An 18942-nucleotide genomic window follows, 5' to 3' on the forward strand; every position below is an offset into this window, starting at 1 on the left:
ACAAAAGTGTCTATAGATGTTATTACCTGACATGAACAGCAATCGGACAATGGAGCCTTTTGCACAACAGTTTATTAAATATTATTTTTATACACTGCAGACACAGTTAATTAACCATGTTACAAAATCGATATTAAGTTAGGCATAACAAGAAACTAGAAGCGATGTAGTTAGTGCAGCAATCTCATCATTTAGGTATATTATTAGTATAATAGGTATTACATTTATCAGTGTGGTTAATGCGGTAGCGAGCAAATACCGTCGACAAAATTAAATCACTGCAGGGAGTTATCACTTGCGTTATTTGTAAACACAAATCCTATCCCTAAAGGGATAAACCAGGGGCAGGCGATCATCCACAACTTTCATGTAAATTGAAAGACCACGCTGCTAGTTGAAAAAAATCCATCTCACCATTCCCCCTCCCCCCTATTACGGTTGTTTGAATGTCTGAAGTTAGGCTAGGTGAAACTGTTAGGTAAACCCTTCCCTTCTCCAAAACAGGGTATCATATAGTCGGCAGTCTGTGACGTCATCATGATAGATTTTCTTCGATAGCTATCATAAGCTGAATTTTCTGTGTCGGTTCAGACTCTCCTAACCCTCCCACATTATCTAGACCAACTGCCATTTTTTTCTGTTAGGATTTAGAACAAGTTACATCATTTTGCGAATGTTCTTCTAATAAATGCATTTGCTATCTATGTTAGGATTTGGGGGTTTTGTTTTCATGTTTGTATTATTCTGCTATAGAGGGATTTACTTGGCAGCTTGGGATAACGTTAGTTGGTTTTTAGGTTTCATATATACATGTATTCAGAATAGGCTACTATAAGTATGTTCGCATTACTCATTGCTAGCTGTAGCCGTGCTGAAAGCATATTAATACCAGTCGACAACCGTCAACTTCATTTTGACTTGATAGCATCAAATATTAGCGTGCAAATGACGACGTGCTCCTACGTGGATGACTTCACTTTTGCTCAACACAAATTATGTTTACTAACCAGCGGGCTTCTTCTATAAATACCGCGTGAGGTAAGTATAGGCCTATACCTGATTTGAGATTCAACAATGACACTTCAAATTTTTACTTCATAGCATCAAATATTAGCGTGCAAATGACTACGTGCTCGTACGTGGATGACTTCACTATTGCTCAACACAAATTATGTTTACTAACGTGATGTAAGTATATACAGGCCTAGGCCTATACCTGATTTGAGACGCAATAACACTTTAACGATACAGATTTTACATATGATTCGGGCGGTGTGGTATATCTTCGAGCTTTCTGAAAACTTCAAACTACTTACGTTTAACGCTTAAAGGATGAGAATGAAGCAATAACTTCCTAATATATGTTACCAGTGACGCGAGAAGTTTTAACTATTAGGGTTTTCTCAACTTACACTTAACACAGTTTGATTTGTTAATTGGTATTGTATATATCTGACAAATGTTGGTGAGGGTACTCACTGCCTGATACCCGTTATAACTTATTCCATTTACGAGACTGCAAATAACTACCCGCATTGGTAGAACTCTTCTATACAAAATTCACTTTCTTGATACACACTGGCAAACATGGTAAACATTAAAAGTGTCACGAAAAATCATATATTGATGCCATAAGGATTGCAATTAGAAGAAGTGATAGGTCTTCTCTTTGTTGAGACGCCAAGTTATCTACGTCATAACTGTTCTCCATGCTGAAATCCTGACGTACTGTAAGAATTTATGTCGTGGTATCGCTTTGACAAAGATTTCACTTTTTTTCCTGTCGGCATGTGAATGAACTAAACAGCTGAAGTAAAAATATGTATTCCGTCTTTTATGTACAAATATACAACTAGATAAAAAGCAACTAATTGGGATGCTACACACAATATACAAGTAAAAGCTATACCATTGTATCATTTTGCAATTCGTTTAAACGGTCTTTGAGGTTCGAAATGTATCTGGGTCATAAAACATTGAAATATTGAGCAAGCTTGTTGGTTGGGAATGAATTAACTCTTTTCATGTTTATACTCTCTTTTCCTTTCAATATGAAGCAAATAAGAACAATAGCTTACGATGCGACGCATTTAAATATACTTCTTTGTTTTCCAAGAGCATGAAGGATCCAGAATACAGAAATCATCAAACTTGTCCCATTTCTTGATAGGTACGATAAAAAGTGATATCGTTTCTATTAAAAACTAAAAGGGATTCAAGTAAAACAGAAAATGTTTGTTAGGTTCATTGATGTCAATCTTCTATTTCATGGTAAACGTGATTGCCTTCTTCTCGTTCCTCTTCGTATGTGTTTGTTCTTCTCTGGTCTCTTGTTGCTCGTTGCTGTGAAATTTTCAAAAGGGAAAGGGGATAGTTAAGGTTCACTCGGGATATAAAAACAAAGTTGATCACAGTGCTACATAAATATCATATCACCATATCATGAATATTAAGGAAGACGTTTTCGACAACAAAACATAATAATATGAAGCGAAACTTTTACTATATAGGCCCCATTCTGATCACGTATTAGGACGCAAGAGGGATCAGGCTCTTTGAGAAAACAAAGCACACCCGGACGCGATCATATTTGATCAACGTCGACGTACGCATTACGCAAGTGCGAAAAGGCCACCAGGGTTATTTCCAAATCTATATAGCTAGTTGTATAGGATTACAGTGCGCGTCATCTCCCATCGGTCAGTGTTTATTTATGGAAGAGACAAGTTGAAGTAACCAGGGATTTCGGGTCGCTTACAGCCGGAACGTTGACGTGTAAAATTTGGATCACCAATACGGAGATCACGCTTGCAGGACCCTCTCTTGCCCTATATATCGAACCATCACACTACAAAGCTGGTTGCCATTGGGGCCTTTCATATCCCTTTCGTTTTCGAATGTGAATCCAGAGAGCCGTTTGTTTATCTGGTCTTGTTTTTTTCTTTCATCCACAGATTCCTAGGGACAGTGAAAAATGTTCGCAGGGACCACCAGACGCATAGGACGTACTAATAATGACCCGCAGGTTTGTATGCTTGTTTTTTGCATACAATGTTACTCTCACGGTTGTTCTGACTGGCTGACACCGTTTTTATGTCAGTAATATTTTGGCGGGTCCATTAGCCTTTGTGGGCCCCAATCATTTCCGCTGACTTCTTGCATGTTTCTTTTGACCCCTAGGGGCCCGCAAACCCCGGGCTTGAGAAAGATCGCCTTAGATTACTTATCGAAAACTTAGACCTTTTGACAGTAAATGTTTTCAAATAAAGAGGGCAAAAAAGTCATTCGGTATATTCGTTACCCTTTGTAAAGCCGCTACTTCATCTGGGCTCATATATTCAAGAACAGCCCCTTCTTGCTCTTTCTTTTTCTTTTGCTTACTGCTAAACAAAGCTGCCACATTCTTCGATTTTTTCTTAGTAGCAGGCTGGAATAAAAATAAAAATAAACACAATTTCACAGGGAATTAACGGTCTGTGCATCGACACAAATAAAGAAAAGTTTTGAAACTGAATGTAAACGACATGAGCATCACTTACGCTTACATCTGTCATACATCTGTACAGTAGTCACTATACAGATATATACAAAAGAGACGTGTTAGCCTATAGAGTGTACACAATATTAAACATAACGTCAGTCATTCATAATGGGTTAAAGGGGGTAAACTCCGTGTTGAAATGATTGATACCGCAAAATAGATTAGTTTTAATATAGATTTGTGGTTGGTGAGCCAAAAAGAAAAAAAACTTCAGAATATTGTTTGTTCCTAACAAACAAGTCAACTTATCTTGGAGTTGACAGTGCAAACAAGAAAGACCGATTGGGTGTATTGATATATAACAAAGCAGACACTGTATTTGTTTGTAGTTTATACCTGCAGGGTCCATAGTGTACAAAACTGTTCATTCTTATTAAATGGGTTTCATACTCACCTCGCTCTGTTGATGCAGTAGTAGTTTGGTATTTTCTAATTCCTTCTTCAGTTTGTCTATTTCCCCGAAGGCCCTTTCCCTGTCCTGCCTCTCACGGTTAAAGTCCTCCTTGAACTGATTTACCTGTGTAAAATGCAGCGTAAATGCAGAGTAAAAATGAAAAGGAACCGCTATGAGGCTCGAATATATGTGTAACGTTTATCATTGCAGATCGATAATGCAAGCATATTATAATGGAGATATCAGCAACATCAGTGTGGTATAAAAAATATGTATATGTTGGAGATGTTTATTAACTGGATAAATTTTATCAATTTAAAAGCAGACGATAGACTATGACTTATAGTTCTTGACATTCTACAACAAACGATATTGCACCATGATGGTGAATTTATCACTGCAACGTAATATGGCAATTTTCTCCTGATGAAATGCTTTAATTCAATTCTTAGTCCCCTTGACTTTTGGAGGAACAGTAATGTAAGTTGACAAACTGTGCATATTTGCAGGAAGTTTTCTAAAACCTTGTTTTGGTTATATTTGCTCTATATTTGACTTTGTTACGATCAGAAACGTCTAACTCTGTGTCCAAATAAACATTAAACTTTAGAGCATTTCGGAGTTTATTGTGAAAAATGAAATTGATACATGTTACGAATTCCAATACGGTATACTCCATTGATAAATTATATACTCAACAGTCAACGTAAACTGGTCAGTTCTTATTTCTCATTATTCAAAGTCTTACCTGTTCTTGGAGGATAAAAATGGCATCAGTAGTATTGTCTGTCGTTCGTGTTGCCCCTTCGTTACTATCGGTAGGACTACACGTCCCGGTTGATACACCGCTATCTGGATTATCTGGTTTCGATTTTGTGAATTCCTCCTTTTCCGCCTCCGTCAAATCTTCTTTATCCATGGCGCTTTCAACATTTCGTAGTGGATGAGAAAGGTTCGTACTAGTGCTACTTGTGGTTCCATTACTTTTTGCTTCACCGTGTCTCGATCTCTTATCCTCTGCCAACGTCAACTCGTCAATTTCCTAATTGAAAGAAACAACATTCCTTTCAACAGCCAGTGCTTGAATGTGTGAATAGGCGCGAATCCATGGCGGGTGTATAGCCCCCCCCCCCTCCCCATCCCTGTTCTTATTCTTTCGATCCCACAAAATGAGTACAGTAGTCTTTTAATGCCAAGTTGTGTTTAGTCAAGCTAATGAATGTTGGTAACAGTTGAAACTGTTTGAGGTATAGCGCACGCTTATAGTGTACTTGACGGGTTATGAATATATTTCAAATGACGTGGAATAATTCAAATCACTCTCCTTACCAATTTCATTCTCTCCGTCTCTTTCTTCAAGTCTTCTTTCTCCTTGATGAGACCCTTAGCTAGTTTTCGCACTTTCCTCTGTTCGGCTTCAAGTTGCTGATTTCTAACCATAATGTTGTTATTTTCAGATTGTATCTCTTCCACTTTGTCCTGTCATGTTTGAAGATCAAAAAAATATATCAAAGATAATTGGAAAGGTAGGTTATGACGCCCCGATCTTGTTTTCCATGCTTTCTGACTTCGTTACATTTTAAAGTGTTCTCCTGTTTCTTAAGATAAAATTGATAAACTTTAAATTGATCAGCTATAATATTTTATGAATGATGAAGTGTTATATTAAAACCCCCCAATTTTTTGTAAAGCTTTTTGGTACCTAAGTTATCAACGACATGTGGAACATACATAATATTGTATATGTATTCCATCAATAATTGGTATAGTTGGCTAAATAGCTGTATTACACATAGGCGTCCGAAAGAGAGGCAAGAGAGAAAGAGAGAAGGGACACTTGTCCCTGGAAAAGTAAGTAGTAAAAATAAGAATTAAAAAGATATATGCTCTCATCTCAAAATAGGGTTAATCGGTTTGATAGTTGACCGATTAAATTATTATTTTATTTCATTGTTAACCGGTCAACTCTTTAATGGTTAATAAAGCTGAAGTTTGCTTGGCCCCTTTTGGATTGCATTGAAATGTACAATCCAAAAACACTTATATTTATGTAACAGACATCGTAAATAAAGTTTAAATAAGCTGTAGAGGTGGAACAAATTTTTGCGTATCTGAATTGAGTAATATCAATATATTCACCTAACGTATTATATAATATTTATTGTAATGACAATTTACCTTGTGTTCTTTGATATCCGAATCGAGTTGAGCAATCCTGGTTTTGTATTGTTGTTCGTGACTTGAAGCTTCGGCTTTGACGGAGTTCAGTTTCTCTTGAAGTTTCCTGACGGTTTCATCATTGGCATGCAGTTGTCGCAGATGAATCTTAAGCTGGTCATTACTATAGTTACTCCATGCTTGGTTCGCATCGATAGCCTAATGAAACAATCGTTTATACAAATGTTACATAACCATTTCTCTTCATCGGCTAGATTCATAGAATGTTCAAACAGTATACTGGGGACTTAGTGATGATAAAGGTATATCGGATAGAAGTACAAAATATACATTACAGGATATTCCAATTAATTATTGCTGAAGTCGATTGCTTAACGAAAATTCGAGAAGTATTCTGCATCTTTAGGTCGAAACCACCAGGAAGGGTTATCCATCCAAAGTAAGTTTACACTATCAGCCTAAAATCGAGGTAGAGAAAGTATACCGTGATTGGTTTCCAACAAACAGTGTAAAGAATAATGTCTCTCAAATATGATTGCTACGTTTGTTGCCACCGGAGTATCCCTTATCGTTATTTCACAAACCTAGTATACAACTTCGCATATCTCCTATCTATATACCAGGAACAACATTTACAATGTGATACAACTCACAACATTGACTTTAATTGCTTACCTTTTTAAGTTGTTTCCTCATTTTTAACAGTTCTTCTTGTTGCCGTCTACTCGAATCTCCATCTGGGAGTTCATGGTCCTGAATTAAATATTCAAAAATATGAATTGGTATAGATATATAGTTTTAAAAATGTTTGCATGACTTAAATTGTTATGAAAAAGGTTCTTTTCTTTGTAGACCAATCAAGGAAATAAGCAACGATAGTGGGTCACCTTTTTATCACAATACTTTCAAATATTCATTGTGATAAAAAATATATATGAGTGGCACCGTTTGGTTCAAATTCTCCAACTCTGATGGTTTCAGACCACAGGTCACACATATACAGATTATGTGTTCGTCAATTCAACACGATAGCACGTGCATGAATTAATCACACACAGTTTGAAAATGAAACAACGACATGGTGCATTTAACTTGTGAACATACGAAAATCAGAACTTAGATAAACATGTTCATTACTTGAGAATAAGGTGTAGGCTAATTTAATTACCCATTGAAGGGTACATAATTTGAGTTATCCAGGTATGTGAACTTATTGCATAGCCTAGTCAAACTTATGTGAGTTTCGCAACCGAGGACGAAAGACAACTCTAAATGCGTAATGTATCTCGGTCATTTTTTGTCTATTTCCAGTGTAAGGTTATTTAAATAGGACGATTTGACCCAAAGAGTGGGAAGTTATTCAAGTTTCGATTCTGACAATGCAGGTATCATCTATGGAGTGAACGTTGCGTAAAATTGGACTATAGACTCCACTATATATGAAATACAGGAATCGAGGAATTATAAACTATGGAACACGTTTCATTTCATTGCTATTCTGGACAGGTATATGCCTTTTCGTGTTCCGTATAATAAAATCTTAAAGGTAATGGTGCTCGTCCACATTTAATTCCACTTCAACTTCCATGAAGTTTCAGTGTACAAGTTGGTAAGTGTCAGTTGTACAGTATGCCAATATATATTGAAAATGCAAATAAAAAGTCATCTGTTAGTTCTGTAAAAAAGTAAAACATCCTTGAGTACCTTTTTCGATTGGGAACTGTCAGTCTCAGCTTTTCTACGTGGTTCACTTAACCTGTGGATCGATGAAAATGTAGGTAAAAGTTTATTCTGCGAATACTCAGATTATGATATAGTCTGATTATGATTGTTAACGATACTAGTGGTCGGCCCAGGGAGAATGTACATTCTTGTTCTTAATTTCCCCCTACCCCACCTCTCTCCCTCGCTCCATCCTTGTTCCAATGGGTATTACTTTCTAGAAAGAAGCCCACTAGTCGATATACGGAAATAACAAATGTCTGCCTACACATCCATAGGAGTCAGTTAAAAGAGTAACTCTTTCCTCTGTGAGAAGCTTGCTACGCAAGAGCAGTATTGAAAGTAGCTCTTGATGATGTCATGATGACGTCATGAATACTTTAGTACAGCCTTATCTGCGGATACAAGTCATTATTAATCTTGGAGTTTTCATCATTGATTCATCTAGGAATTAGTCTATAATATGAAAACTCGCATGATCAGACTGCAAAATTTTTTCATTTTTTTAGGGGGTGGGGGGAAGAATAGTAATGATCACGAGGAACAGTGGGTAAAACATTACCTCTGTTTAACGTTCTTGTATTTGGCAAGTTCTTCTTCAAGATGAGCAACGGTTTCCTATTAAAAAAGCAAATAAAACTTAGAGTAAAACAACTGTTTCTTTATAATTATGTACTTCTAGCGTTATGAAAAAACATCGGGTAAATATGAATTGTACAAATGTTGAGATCGTTGAGGCATTTTTCAATAAATCCTGTTTCTAAGCGATAATGTCACTTCTTAAATATTTTTATTAAAGTGACACAAGTGAGCTTTCTTTGGCATATTCGGGAACTATTAAAATACAAAGGCATTTAAAACCACAACAAGATTGGATTCAATTGGAAAGGAGTAAACATATATCAATTATCTTCTTCAGGTATTTGACAATTTAATCCTAACAACGTTGTATCTTATGTGTCCACTATATTAGCTGGCTAGGTTTGCTTACCTAGTTTTTCATGATTCCAATCTTACACAAATTAGAGTGTCTAACGACGTTTCAATTTGGTAAGATTTTCTCCAAAGGTGAATAAAGAGCTTTGAAATGGCATGCGAATTAATTTGTTTCACTCATCGTGTTACTAAAACCACTTTGTTATTTAATTAAAACTCTATTTTTTAATGTTTAGTTCATAGCCAAGAATTCTCGATTTATTCTGGAGTAAAGGATAAATGGTAAGCTTTAATCACCAACATTTTCTTTAAACTGTAATATACACCCTTACCTTCAACCTCTTATTTTCAATGTCCACCCGTAATATTTTCGGCAGAAAGTCTTTTAAGTTTGCCGAAAGAGATGAAATATCTTCTCCTGTCGAGAGGGTTGTGAGAGCATCAGTTAACTTTTGTATCTCAACGTTGGACTCCGCGTGTTTAGCTGAGGCCTGGTTAGAAAACAGAAATACCGTTTAGCGTTCATGAATGTCGGTACGGTAGCGCATGGGAGGCGTAACCGCAAACAATTCGCAAACGACCACAACGGTAATAATTCGAACTGAAAAGTCCAATTGTACGCATGTGAACAGAAATCTGAAAAGTCCAGAAGACTCGGACGGGCACAGAGTGAATTTACATATTGTATACGTTTTAAGAACTTGCTATAATGACGAAGAGATGTAGTTTACTAGTTCAGTCTGTCCTCCTTGCTTCCTAAAACCACTTTAATACAAGAGCAGGAGCACGTCAAAGAGGTCAATCATATATTGCAAATAAAATATAAGTCAAATATATATTACTAATTCTCATTGTTCGTTTTTGGTTTTCATCGTTTTTCATTTATATATTGTTTGACTTTGTCAGTTTTGCTTTGCGTCGTTTCGCTTATATAGTAATCCTAAACTTCGAATCGTAACTTACTTGCGATACATCAGTGTATATTTATATTGTATTCTGCACATTTTGCATTCTTCGACATGTTATAATCGCAGCGTTTCAAACACAAAAAGGTTTACAAGAATATACTGTACATAATTAACAGTTAATATCTGCTTTGATACAACTTAATCTATCTACCTAAGATGATCATAATATCGCAGTAAAGAATATGCAAGAGTAATACGCTTTGATTTCCTCCTCTGAATAAAAAAAAAGGGAATTTCCTGTGAACCACATTTAGTATTCTTATTAGTAAGTTAAGCGTATAGATCAAGTTTATTTGATTACAGTTACTAGGAACCTAAATATTTTGGTTGCGGTTGTCCTCATTTATATAGTCGGGATATGTGGTTTCCTGCTTGTTATCTCTCCTTCCTGTTAACGGGTAAACGTAAACATACGAAGTGTTTTGTAAATATGTATCGAGTTTTCTTCCTTTTGCTGTTTCGTTCTACTTTTACAAAAAAGCTTCGCTTTTAATTAAAGAAGTTTCCGATTAATGAGTAAGGTATAATAATTCCTTTTTGGAATATTAATATTACTCATTATTCGTGACAATCCGTACGTGCATTATTTGATTTAACAATATTTACAAGTTGTTCACTGTAACTTCCTTGTCTCTGTGAAAGAGGAGTTTCTCTTTGTATTGCTTTTGTTGTTAAGAATTGTTAATCAACATAGATCAATTCTTATTTGGTAACGCTTAGTTGGAATTGAGAAACTCATTAAGGTTTGTAAATTTCCTCGTTGGATATATGAGCGGTGGTTTATTTCATGTCAGCGCTAGTCTAGTTTCAGCACCAATAAGAGAGTTAATATTGCCAAAAGAAAAGTTACTTTGTTAGACATTGTTATGCAAATGTATCGTAAAAGCCATGAAACGTCATGAAGTGTAACTATACATTGGTGCCAGAAATTAGTTATAGATATATTACACATAAACATGAGCTTCTTTTGTTCAAGCACGGCGATTAATAATCTGAAAATGTCAATACTTCAAAATTATATTCTCTATAGTTAAACAAAAGTGATTTTTTTTTTTTCATCGGGCATATAAACATTGCAATGACATTTCGGGAGAAAAAGTTAAAGGCCTTTTTTTAGTCTAGTCTTTCGGTTAGCGTAATTGTGAGTGAATTATTACTACTATGTATTGTTATGGCTACTTTTAATGTCTCAATGTGTGTTTGCTAAATTTTAACTTCGACCTATCCAGACTACTGCTCTAAAAGCTCAGTGAAAAAGACACCGTTCTATGCAATTTTCATATTAATAATCATTATTTGAATATGAGTTATCTGTCGTTAAACATTTTTAGCTGAATAAAATTCGTCAGATTTTTTGAACGAGTCCGCAGATTCTACAAACTTCACTCAAATCGTGAAAGCCCCGCCCAACAGATCATGCGCCAATCAAATCTCTGTGTTTTTGTTTTGCTTACGGTAAATCGTTCTCGCAATAAGGGCAACATAATTTTTTTTTTTTTTTTTTCGATTTAGAGAGCTTTTCTCCATTAAACCCACCTGGTCAGAGTGCATATAGAATAAGAAACATTGAATATGGTTCGGAAGTTTGTTTTCCGAAATTCATCAGCAAACACGTATTGAGACTTTAAAACCCAATTCTCAAAAGTTCTTGTAAAACTCAGAAACTAACACAATTTACCTGAGGTAAAAGTTCAACTTCGGGTGGAAGTGATAGCTTTGGTGAATCTGGTCGGTCTAGAGTTGAATCTCGGGCTGCCTTTTGTTTTATTTCTCTTTTTCCGGCAGGTCCTTTAAAAAATGAAGACAATTTAGGAGAACCAGTTTAAAAGGAAGATAGACAAGTTGACAACATGCGTAAGTCTGTGGTATTGAAATATGTTTCACAAAGACTAGTAATATGTTGTTGCTCTCATAAGCAAACAGAAAAAAAAAGTGTTTACAGATAGTTTTTTGTTTTATATATCATTCACTAAAGAAATGTTTAACATGGATATTTAGGGTAGTCGGTACATCACGGCTGGTGTTCAGTTTTATATCGGTACCAATTTTCTGATCACTTATGTGTGAATTTACATGCGAATGTTCCGTATCAACAATATCAACAACTGATAATAGTTTGTCGCCTTTCAACATAAAGAAAAATCCTGTCATTTCCAATGTTACTTATTTTATTTATTAACGATCAGGAACTTCTTTTCTATATCTGGCGTAAGGATCTGCGTAATATGACTAAGCAAATGTTAGCGTTGTCTCGAAGTTGTGAAGTAGTTCGCAATCAGGTTGACGCAAACCCTTTAATCATAATTTATAACTTTTACATGTTTCTTTTCTTTCATTTTTTACCTTTCACTTTCCTCTCTTGTTTTGAATCCAGACCGATCGAGGCTGCCGCTGCTTTGGAGCTCTGACCAATGGCCACTTCGGTCTCGTTGGCGACAGTAATTTGTGTTTGTTTCCCTTGATCGTCAACACAAGTTAGCCTTTCCTCTCCAGTCGTTTTAATAAGTATGACGTTATTTGATACTCGCGCTACGCTATCGACTCCTCGTAATAAAAGCAGATTCGTGTCCGTTCGTTCTCCGATGTTTTGCGTCCTCACGTCTTTACCTGTTGACATATTATCATCTTCATAGTCTCTGCGGATGCAAATAAGCAATATTTCTTTTACTTCTTATATTTTGACGGAATGATGGCCGTGTCGTCTTCATAAATGGAAGTTACTGGATTACCAAGACCATTAAGTTATATGCGTCATAATAACTAACTTCATTAAATAACTGGATGGAAACCAAAAAATTCTTTTAATATTTCCTAAAATATCATATTTAAAAGAATATTAAAAATTTGTCAAGGACAAAGGATTGTGGGATGTCCTCCATGAGTGCAACCGTACTTGCATAAAGCGTTAAATATGTACTACCACTGAGTTATAAAAAATATTTAAAAAATGAAAGAATTATAACATGGAGGTATGCATAACGTCACCTTCGATTTTGCTTAAGGGAGCATACCAATAATTTAACATTTTCTTAAAAAGGTAATTCCTTGAATATCGAAGTGACGATTTAAACATTAGCCGATAAACAAACAGATTCTTTCTAAGGTTATCTTTTAAAACAGGTAAGTTCCCTTATACTTTACTTTGAATACATTTTTCGTGATTTCGTGACGCCTCAAGTCTTCCAGTTATTGTCCTCATCCATATCAACCATGCATATCAACCATGCATATCAACCACGCATATCAACCATGTCCACCATATCAACCACATCAACTATATCAACCATATCAACTGTTGGATGTTTAACTGCATATTTTGAATGTTGATTTGCTTGTCAAACTTTAATCTAATTTTATTGTAATCATTTAAATCGCCGTATACTTTTCTCTTTCTAAGAAAATATGTAGCCTATTTTTGCTGACAGTCATATTTATTTGCTTAAAATTAACTTTAATTTATAACACTTAAATAACTTCTTCATATTTTTAATGGAATATATATTATTATTGTATCTAACACAAAAGTTTGGTTTGCTCCAAATTTGATATATGAACTTGACTTTATGTTTTAAAATCATTTGCACTGGCGTTCGAATGATATCGAGCATCCGAAATCCATTTGCGGCTGGGTTATTCTCTCTTCTTTTTCTTACTGATTTTTAATGGAATTCAAACTCACATGATTAATTTGAAATATGTCTTTCCTTTTGTTTTATAGAAGTAAAGAAGGGTGTTGCCCGTGGGGGAGGGGGAGGGGTGGGTAATGATATCCACATATCAATCCAAGTGAGTACTCGTTGCGATACATATACAGGGATACAGTGGACGCCTTCGTCGTATCTATAACTGAGTTCTAACCTATGGAGGGATTCAAATGGACGACCACTATTGATTGAATATTCGCTTGACCCAGGATGTAGGTAAACTCATATTGTTTGAAATCAATTGATAGGATGAGTCCAACTTTTGTACAAATAGCAAGCGACGAGCAATTTCTAAATATAGTTGTTTTTTACAGAGGTGACCGTGTCATGTTACTGAAGTAGGTAATTTTGTATTCCTGTTTTACTTTTGATTTACCGGTAAAACGAATCTAAACCAATGCGGGTATATTCTGTGGTATATGAAAATCATTTATCAGTGGTCTAATAGCAAAAACACTCCACAATAGAATGAAGGAAATGCAAAATGTACTTCAAATTATATCAAATTTTATAGTGTCTTGTAAATGTCTTCGATTGAGACAGCAATGTTTATGACGTTCTATTGGCTTCAATACTGTTTGAAATGTCTTCATGAAGTCCATTATGAAGTATATCAGTTATAAACAAATCTGTGATAAAAGAATAGAAACGTGCTGGTCCTCATGTACAGAAAGTAACAATAATGGTTGTAATAATATGATATGCGGTATGCGATAAAATGACATTATGTGATATATACTAGTAAGATATCTGATAAATAAACAGACCTACGCGATGCACGCTCTAATAATATTGAAACAACATCCTACAATATATTGCATGATATACGATAAACGTTACACGATCTAGGTTACCGTATATTAACATTATACCGTACACTATATGAATATTATCATTTTGCATAAAAAAACTGCATATATATTGCATGATATACGATAAACGTTACACGATGTCGATTACTGTATATGAACATATTACCGTACACTATATGTATATTATCATTTTGCATTAAAAAAAAACTGCACCTTAGACAAACATATCTATTTCTGTGACGTACTTGAACCACATGTGGCAACACGTTTCTGCTTACTGATGTTCATTATGTGCTTACGACTTTACGGTAGCGAGAGCACACAGATGGGAAAGAACTTCAGACAATCACTATAGGCTACGAGTTGCATCCAACAACACTGGGAAAAGAAACCTTTTAGCGTTCATTAAAGCTATTGTATTTCCTTGCGAAGGCTGTCGCATAAAGCTAGAGGCGCAATTCACAACACTAATAAGTAAACACATTTCTAAAGCGAAAATTTGAAGGTGGCAGAAAATATTTATGTAGATATTATTGCAATCTGTATGTCATTGATGTGCTACGTATGTATTGAAGGTATCTAAAAATGGCAACACAATGAAAACAAAGTATGATTAATGTCTAACACTGAATCTTCCGGCATCGTCGTTGCAACACGTCTCACAGTCTAATATTAGCTCATGAAGTGGTTTCTTAATATAATATTTATTATACATTGATGAGGAATTAACAACATGCCGTACCCTATATGATTTTTGTGTTCATTATATGATGTAATATTATTAATTCTGTTGTTTATTATGTCAATTTTATGCTGTTGTTATGTTATTATTTCAATATCATGTTAATGATATTTATATATTAACGGCTGCTTTCATTCACAAGAATATATTAGTCATTGCTCAAACTAATCGATTGAGCAGTCGCGAAAACGGCATATAGTCGTTAAACACTGTTTAAGCTGGAGCTTTCAGGGAGTTGTTTTGGAACAACTCCCTCATGCAATCGTATCCTTCCCATCACGCAGAAGCACTGCCCAATAGGCAATTCGAATTCCCGCTCTTTTGTGAAATTACGAAATGTCCAACACACAGAAAATGTAACCTTGTTTTTTCTTTCTTCCTGTAGGAATTATATGGAAACCTTTGGGACTTCCCCTATTAGTTTACTGAAGGGTTAACACGAGGAAATCTTGCTAACCTCTGTGGCCATTATCCTTCAGAAAATTGCTAAAAAATGTATTCAATTGTAAGGTATGGAACGAGGATATGCACTACGATCCAAATCAAATCAAAAACTTCGACTGCATTATTTATTGTCCAAACTCAAATGTTTACTATCAAAGCATGTTTTCCCACAGTTCAGTTTCGACTCATGCCCAGAAGACCTTTGGTAAGGCCACTCTGATGGAATGCAGATAGACATATTATCATAACCCAACTCTTGAACTTTGAGACAACCCATGATGATAAGGAAATAAGCAAACGAGACTAGAATAATAAATAAGCTGGAATAGGAACTAAGAAATCTTTGGCTTGAACGCGTTTCGAACAACTGTGACCTAAGGATACAAGCCTACCAACCACCGGAGCTATTTCAAGTGTTGAATTAGTTGAATGGTGGCGATCCATACATTGCTATGTCTTTGCTTTGCGAGTGACAGTCAGAGACCAGCCATTTACACACCAGTTTCATTTGATACAACACAGGCAGCGGAATGCATTGGTTTTCTAGAGAAATCCGGTTTCTTGTGTTATATAAATAGACCGTAAATAGCCGGAAATTTTCAGCACTCCATCTATTCTGTTAAAGGATATGCTATATAAGACTAAAACGTACTCGAATATAAGAACACCCCTTAACCTAGGCCTAAACACGAACATAAATTAAAAGCTTCCCGTGTTTTTGGTTTTTTGCCCCTTTAATATTTCTTATTCTTAAATAGGTTATCTTGATATGTTCAGTTGTACTATGGATTTGCTATTATTAAAAGTTTTAAATAAATAACCTCATATCTTCACAATTAATTTGAACTATATTTAGAGATTTATTGCTTCCTCGGCGTTCCATGCGGTATTTCCTTTGTGCGATCTAGTGGTTTAAAATGGGATCGAATGGAAATCCCCCATCAAGTGCTTCAAGGCTCTATATATGGCTTCGCACAGTAATAGAAAGCAATTGTAGGTTAGGTAATGATCGTACGAATAATAAAACTAAACCAAGTTCGAGTCCTTGTTAATTACCGCTTTCCTGACTAAAATTGTGTTCTCTACTGTAATCTATTGCTTAGTCACGTTTGTGATGTGTCAAAACAACGTGTTAACGTTTGTAGTGTATGGTGAGCGTCAGTCTCGTGCGCGGGAATTTTCATGGGGTGGTACATTTACTGAAGCCTGTGGTTCTTTTCGTTGACCACCATTCTTGGCGTCGGTGGATTAAATTTGCATAATTTAGCGGAGTTGGGGGAGGGGGGGGGGGGTTAGATGCAGAATTGATCTATATTTTCCAACCATATCAATTTTGTTTTGTTACACTTGAAACAGATAGTGTTCACGCCCCCCTTAACACGAAATACATTTAGGGGAGGTACATCACCCCAACCCCACCCACCGGACGCACTTGTAACTTCAATACTGATCATACACTGCTTCGACTAAATCAAAAGAAATAGTTTCCTATCGGCAAAAAGTCATAGAGCTGTTTTGATTTCGTTCCATTCTGCTCGAAATTTATGATGCCTTTGGCCCACATAAATAATATTGCGAATTATTATACCACTGTCGTTCAGTAACCTGAGCCAAAACCGATTAAACCCGTTACGGCTTTATATGAAATGTTTGCCATATACCCTGCTCGTGTATATATACGCAGTGGCCTTGTGCAGCCTAAAAATATCTTCTGTGCTTAATTGAGTCATCTGTTAATTATGTGACCTCTTTGTTCAATTGTAACCAAGTTATTCGCAGATTCTATAGCCTACTTTATAACGTACAAAGAACCGTAAGCGCAACCGTTCTACACAGGTAATTAGATGGCTGTCTCAAAGCAGTTAGTTTGAGAAGCATATACATGAACTTGCGTTCGCGTATAATGGTTAAATGTTAAAGGTTAAATGTGCTAAGCATATGGTTGTAGCTGTACCCTGCAAATGAACAAACAGTATTAGGACTATAGGAAGGTATTAGGCTGACTGTACCCAACGATTATATTGGATCGGATAAGAAATAGTAATTACACCCATCATGGTCCATCTTCGTATATTAGGCCCTATCTAGTGTTGTACGTACTCCTTCAGCCTCTTGCGGTTTATTTGCTCCTTTACTCATCCCCTATGCGAGTTTTATGTATAAGCCAAATACACCGAGTCCTACCCCCCCCCCCATACGCATGCACGGGCTTTTTGCGATAATATGGTTACTTCTACATAGGCCTATAAACTGAAATGAATCGAGAACTCATATCATCTTGTGCATGGAGCGCTAACATGATATTTATGACTAGTGCTAATAGCACCCCAGCATAGTTTTAGCAAGAACTGTATCATTCGTCAGGACGACATTACTACATAAAGAAACATACCCGTATGTATATATATATATATAAATATATATATAAATATATATATATATATATATATAAATATATATATATATATAAATATATATATATATAACATATGCATGAGCCTACATATACGCACACACCGTTAAAACAATATACCTCACTAAACGATATGTAGGCCTACTCATGGGTAGGTATCTTTATATAGGCCTATATGTTTATGACAGTTCATGACTCAATTTGAAAGAAAACTATGCTATGGTCGCATCTGTTAGATCTTAGCCTATAGGCCACATATTCGCACGCGTTTTGTTTGTATAGGCTTTCAGTTTAAAGAGTAAAAAGGTAGCGTCCATACGCCTAAAATCTAGATCAATAATAAGCTTCCCTGTATCATATAAAGTTCCTAATGCTGAAGTCGTTATTTCTAGTAGGCCTTTACACACACTGGCTATACTGGGTCTACTATTAGGAACGTAAAATACTTTAAAAAAAGGACTTAAATAGCAAAATAATAACTTACTAAATGAAGCCACTCCTCCTTCACGGGAATATGGGCAGGAATGAATGCTACCCTATACTACACAGATTAGAACAGACTAGTGATAGATGTGGTAAAGATTGCACAACAATGTCATTGCGAAATAGGGAATTCCCACAAAACCTGAAACACTCGTAACCATATGTTGACATGGGCATGTCGCAACATATAACAGTGTCGTACAGCTTCAACAGCAATATGATTGCTGACAGTGTATGAAAGAGTTTGAAACAGATTCTATTAGAAAGGCTGCATAAGAGAACATATATCAGAACAACATATATATCAACTGCACAAGAACAACATATACATGAACTGAGGGTGCTCTTTGTAAAATATACCGTATACCGGATAGTAAGTTAAATCATATACAATTTGCTACATGAAGTTCAATAGAATAACGAATGTGAAACCGAAACTATACTTAAGGCTATACAGCTCGACAGATTTTGCAAACACGGGCTGATGTCTTATTGTTATGAGTATAAATTGATTCAGTAAATATTGTATTTGCATTCGGCAGATCACGTACTATAGATGATTGTCAAGCCTAACCCGTAGCCAAGTAATCAACAAAAGCCAGGCA

At 35.7% G+C, this 18942-nt stretch overlaps 2 protein-coding genes across 3 annotated transcripts in view; both read right to left on the minus strand.

Moving 5' to 3' along the window:
• LOC139969185 (uncharacterized) overlaps nucleotides 1-18942 on the minus strand; it is a 62129-nt gene that overhangs the window by 3100 nt on the left and 40087 nt on the right. The window lies entirely within an intron of this gene.
• On the minus strand, nucleotides 56-18521 carry LOC139969186 (uncharacterized). 2 transcript variants are annotated; one of them, XM_071974060.1, is made up of 13 exons: nucleotides 18339-18521; nucleotides 12083-12375; nucleotides 11418-11527; nucleotides 9104-9262; nucleotides 8398-8453; nucleotides 7818-7869; nucleotides 6789-6866; nucleotides 6114-6311; nucleotides 5265-5414; nucleotides 4684-4977; nucleotides 3936-4058; nucleotides 3302-3427; nucleotides 56-2343 (listed from the first exon to the last, which is right to left on the minus strand). In XM_071974060.1, the coding sequence occupies exons 2-13, from the start codon at nucleotides 12354-12356 to the stop codon at nucleotides 2254-2256; spliced, it is 1710 nt and encodes a 569-aa protein (XP_071830161.1). In that variant the 5' UTR covers nucleotides 12357-12375; nucleotides 18339-18521; the 3' UTR covers nucleotides 56-2253. The 2 variants fall into 2 exon arrangements, with proteins under 2 accessions (XP_071830161.1, XP_071830160.1); XM_071974059.1 differs by lacking the exon at nucleotides 18339-18521 and adding an exon at nucleotides 14501-14632.

The sequence above is a fragment of the Apostichopus japonicus genome, chromosome 6, assembly GCF_037975245.1.
Source record: "Apostichopus japonicus isolate 1M-3 chromosome 6, ASM3797524v1, whole genome shotgun sequence".
NCBI classification, from domain to species: Eukaryota; Metazoa; Echinodermata; class Holothuroidea; order Aspidochirotida; family Stichopodidae; genus Apostichopus; species Apostichopus japonicus.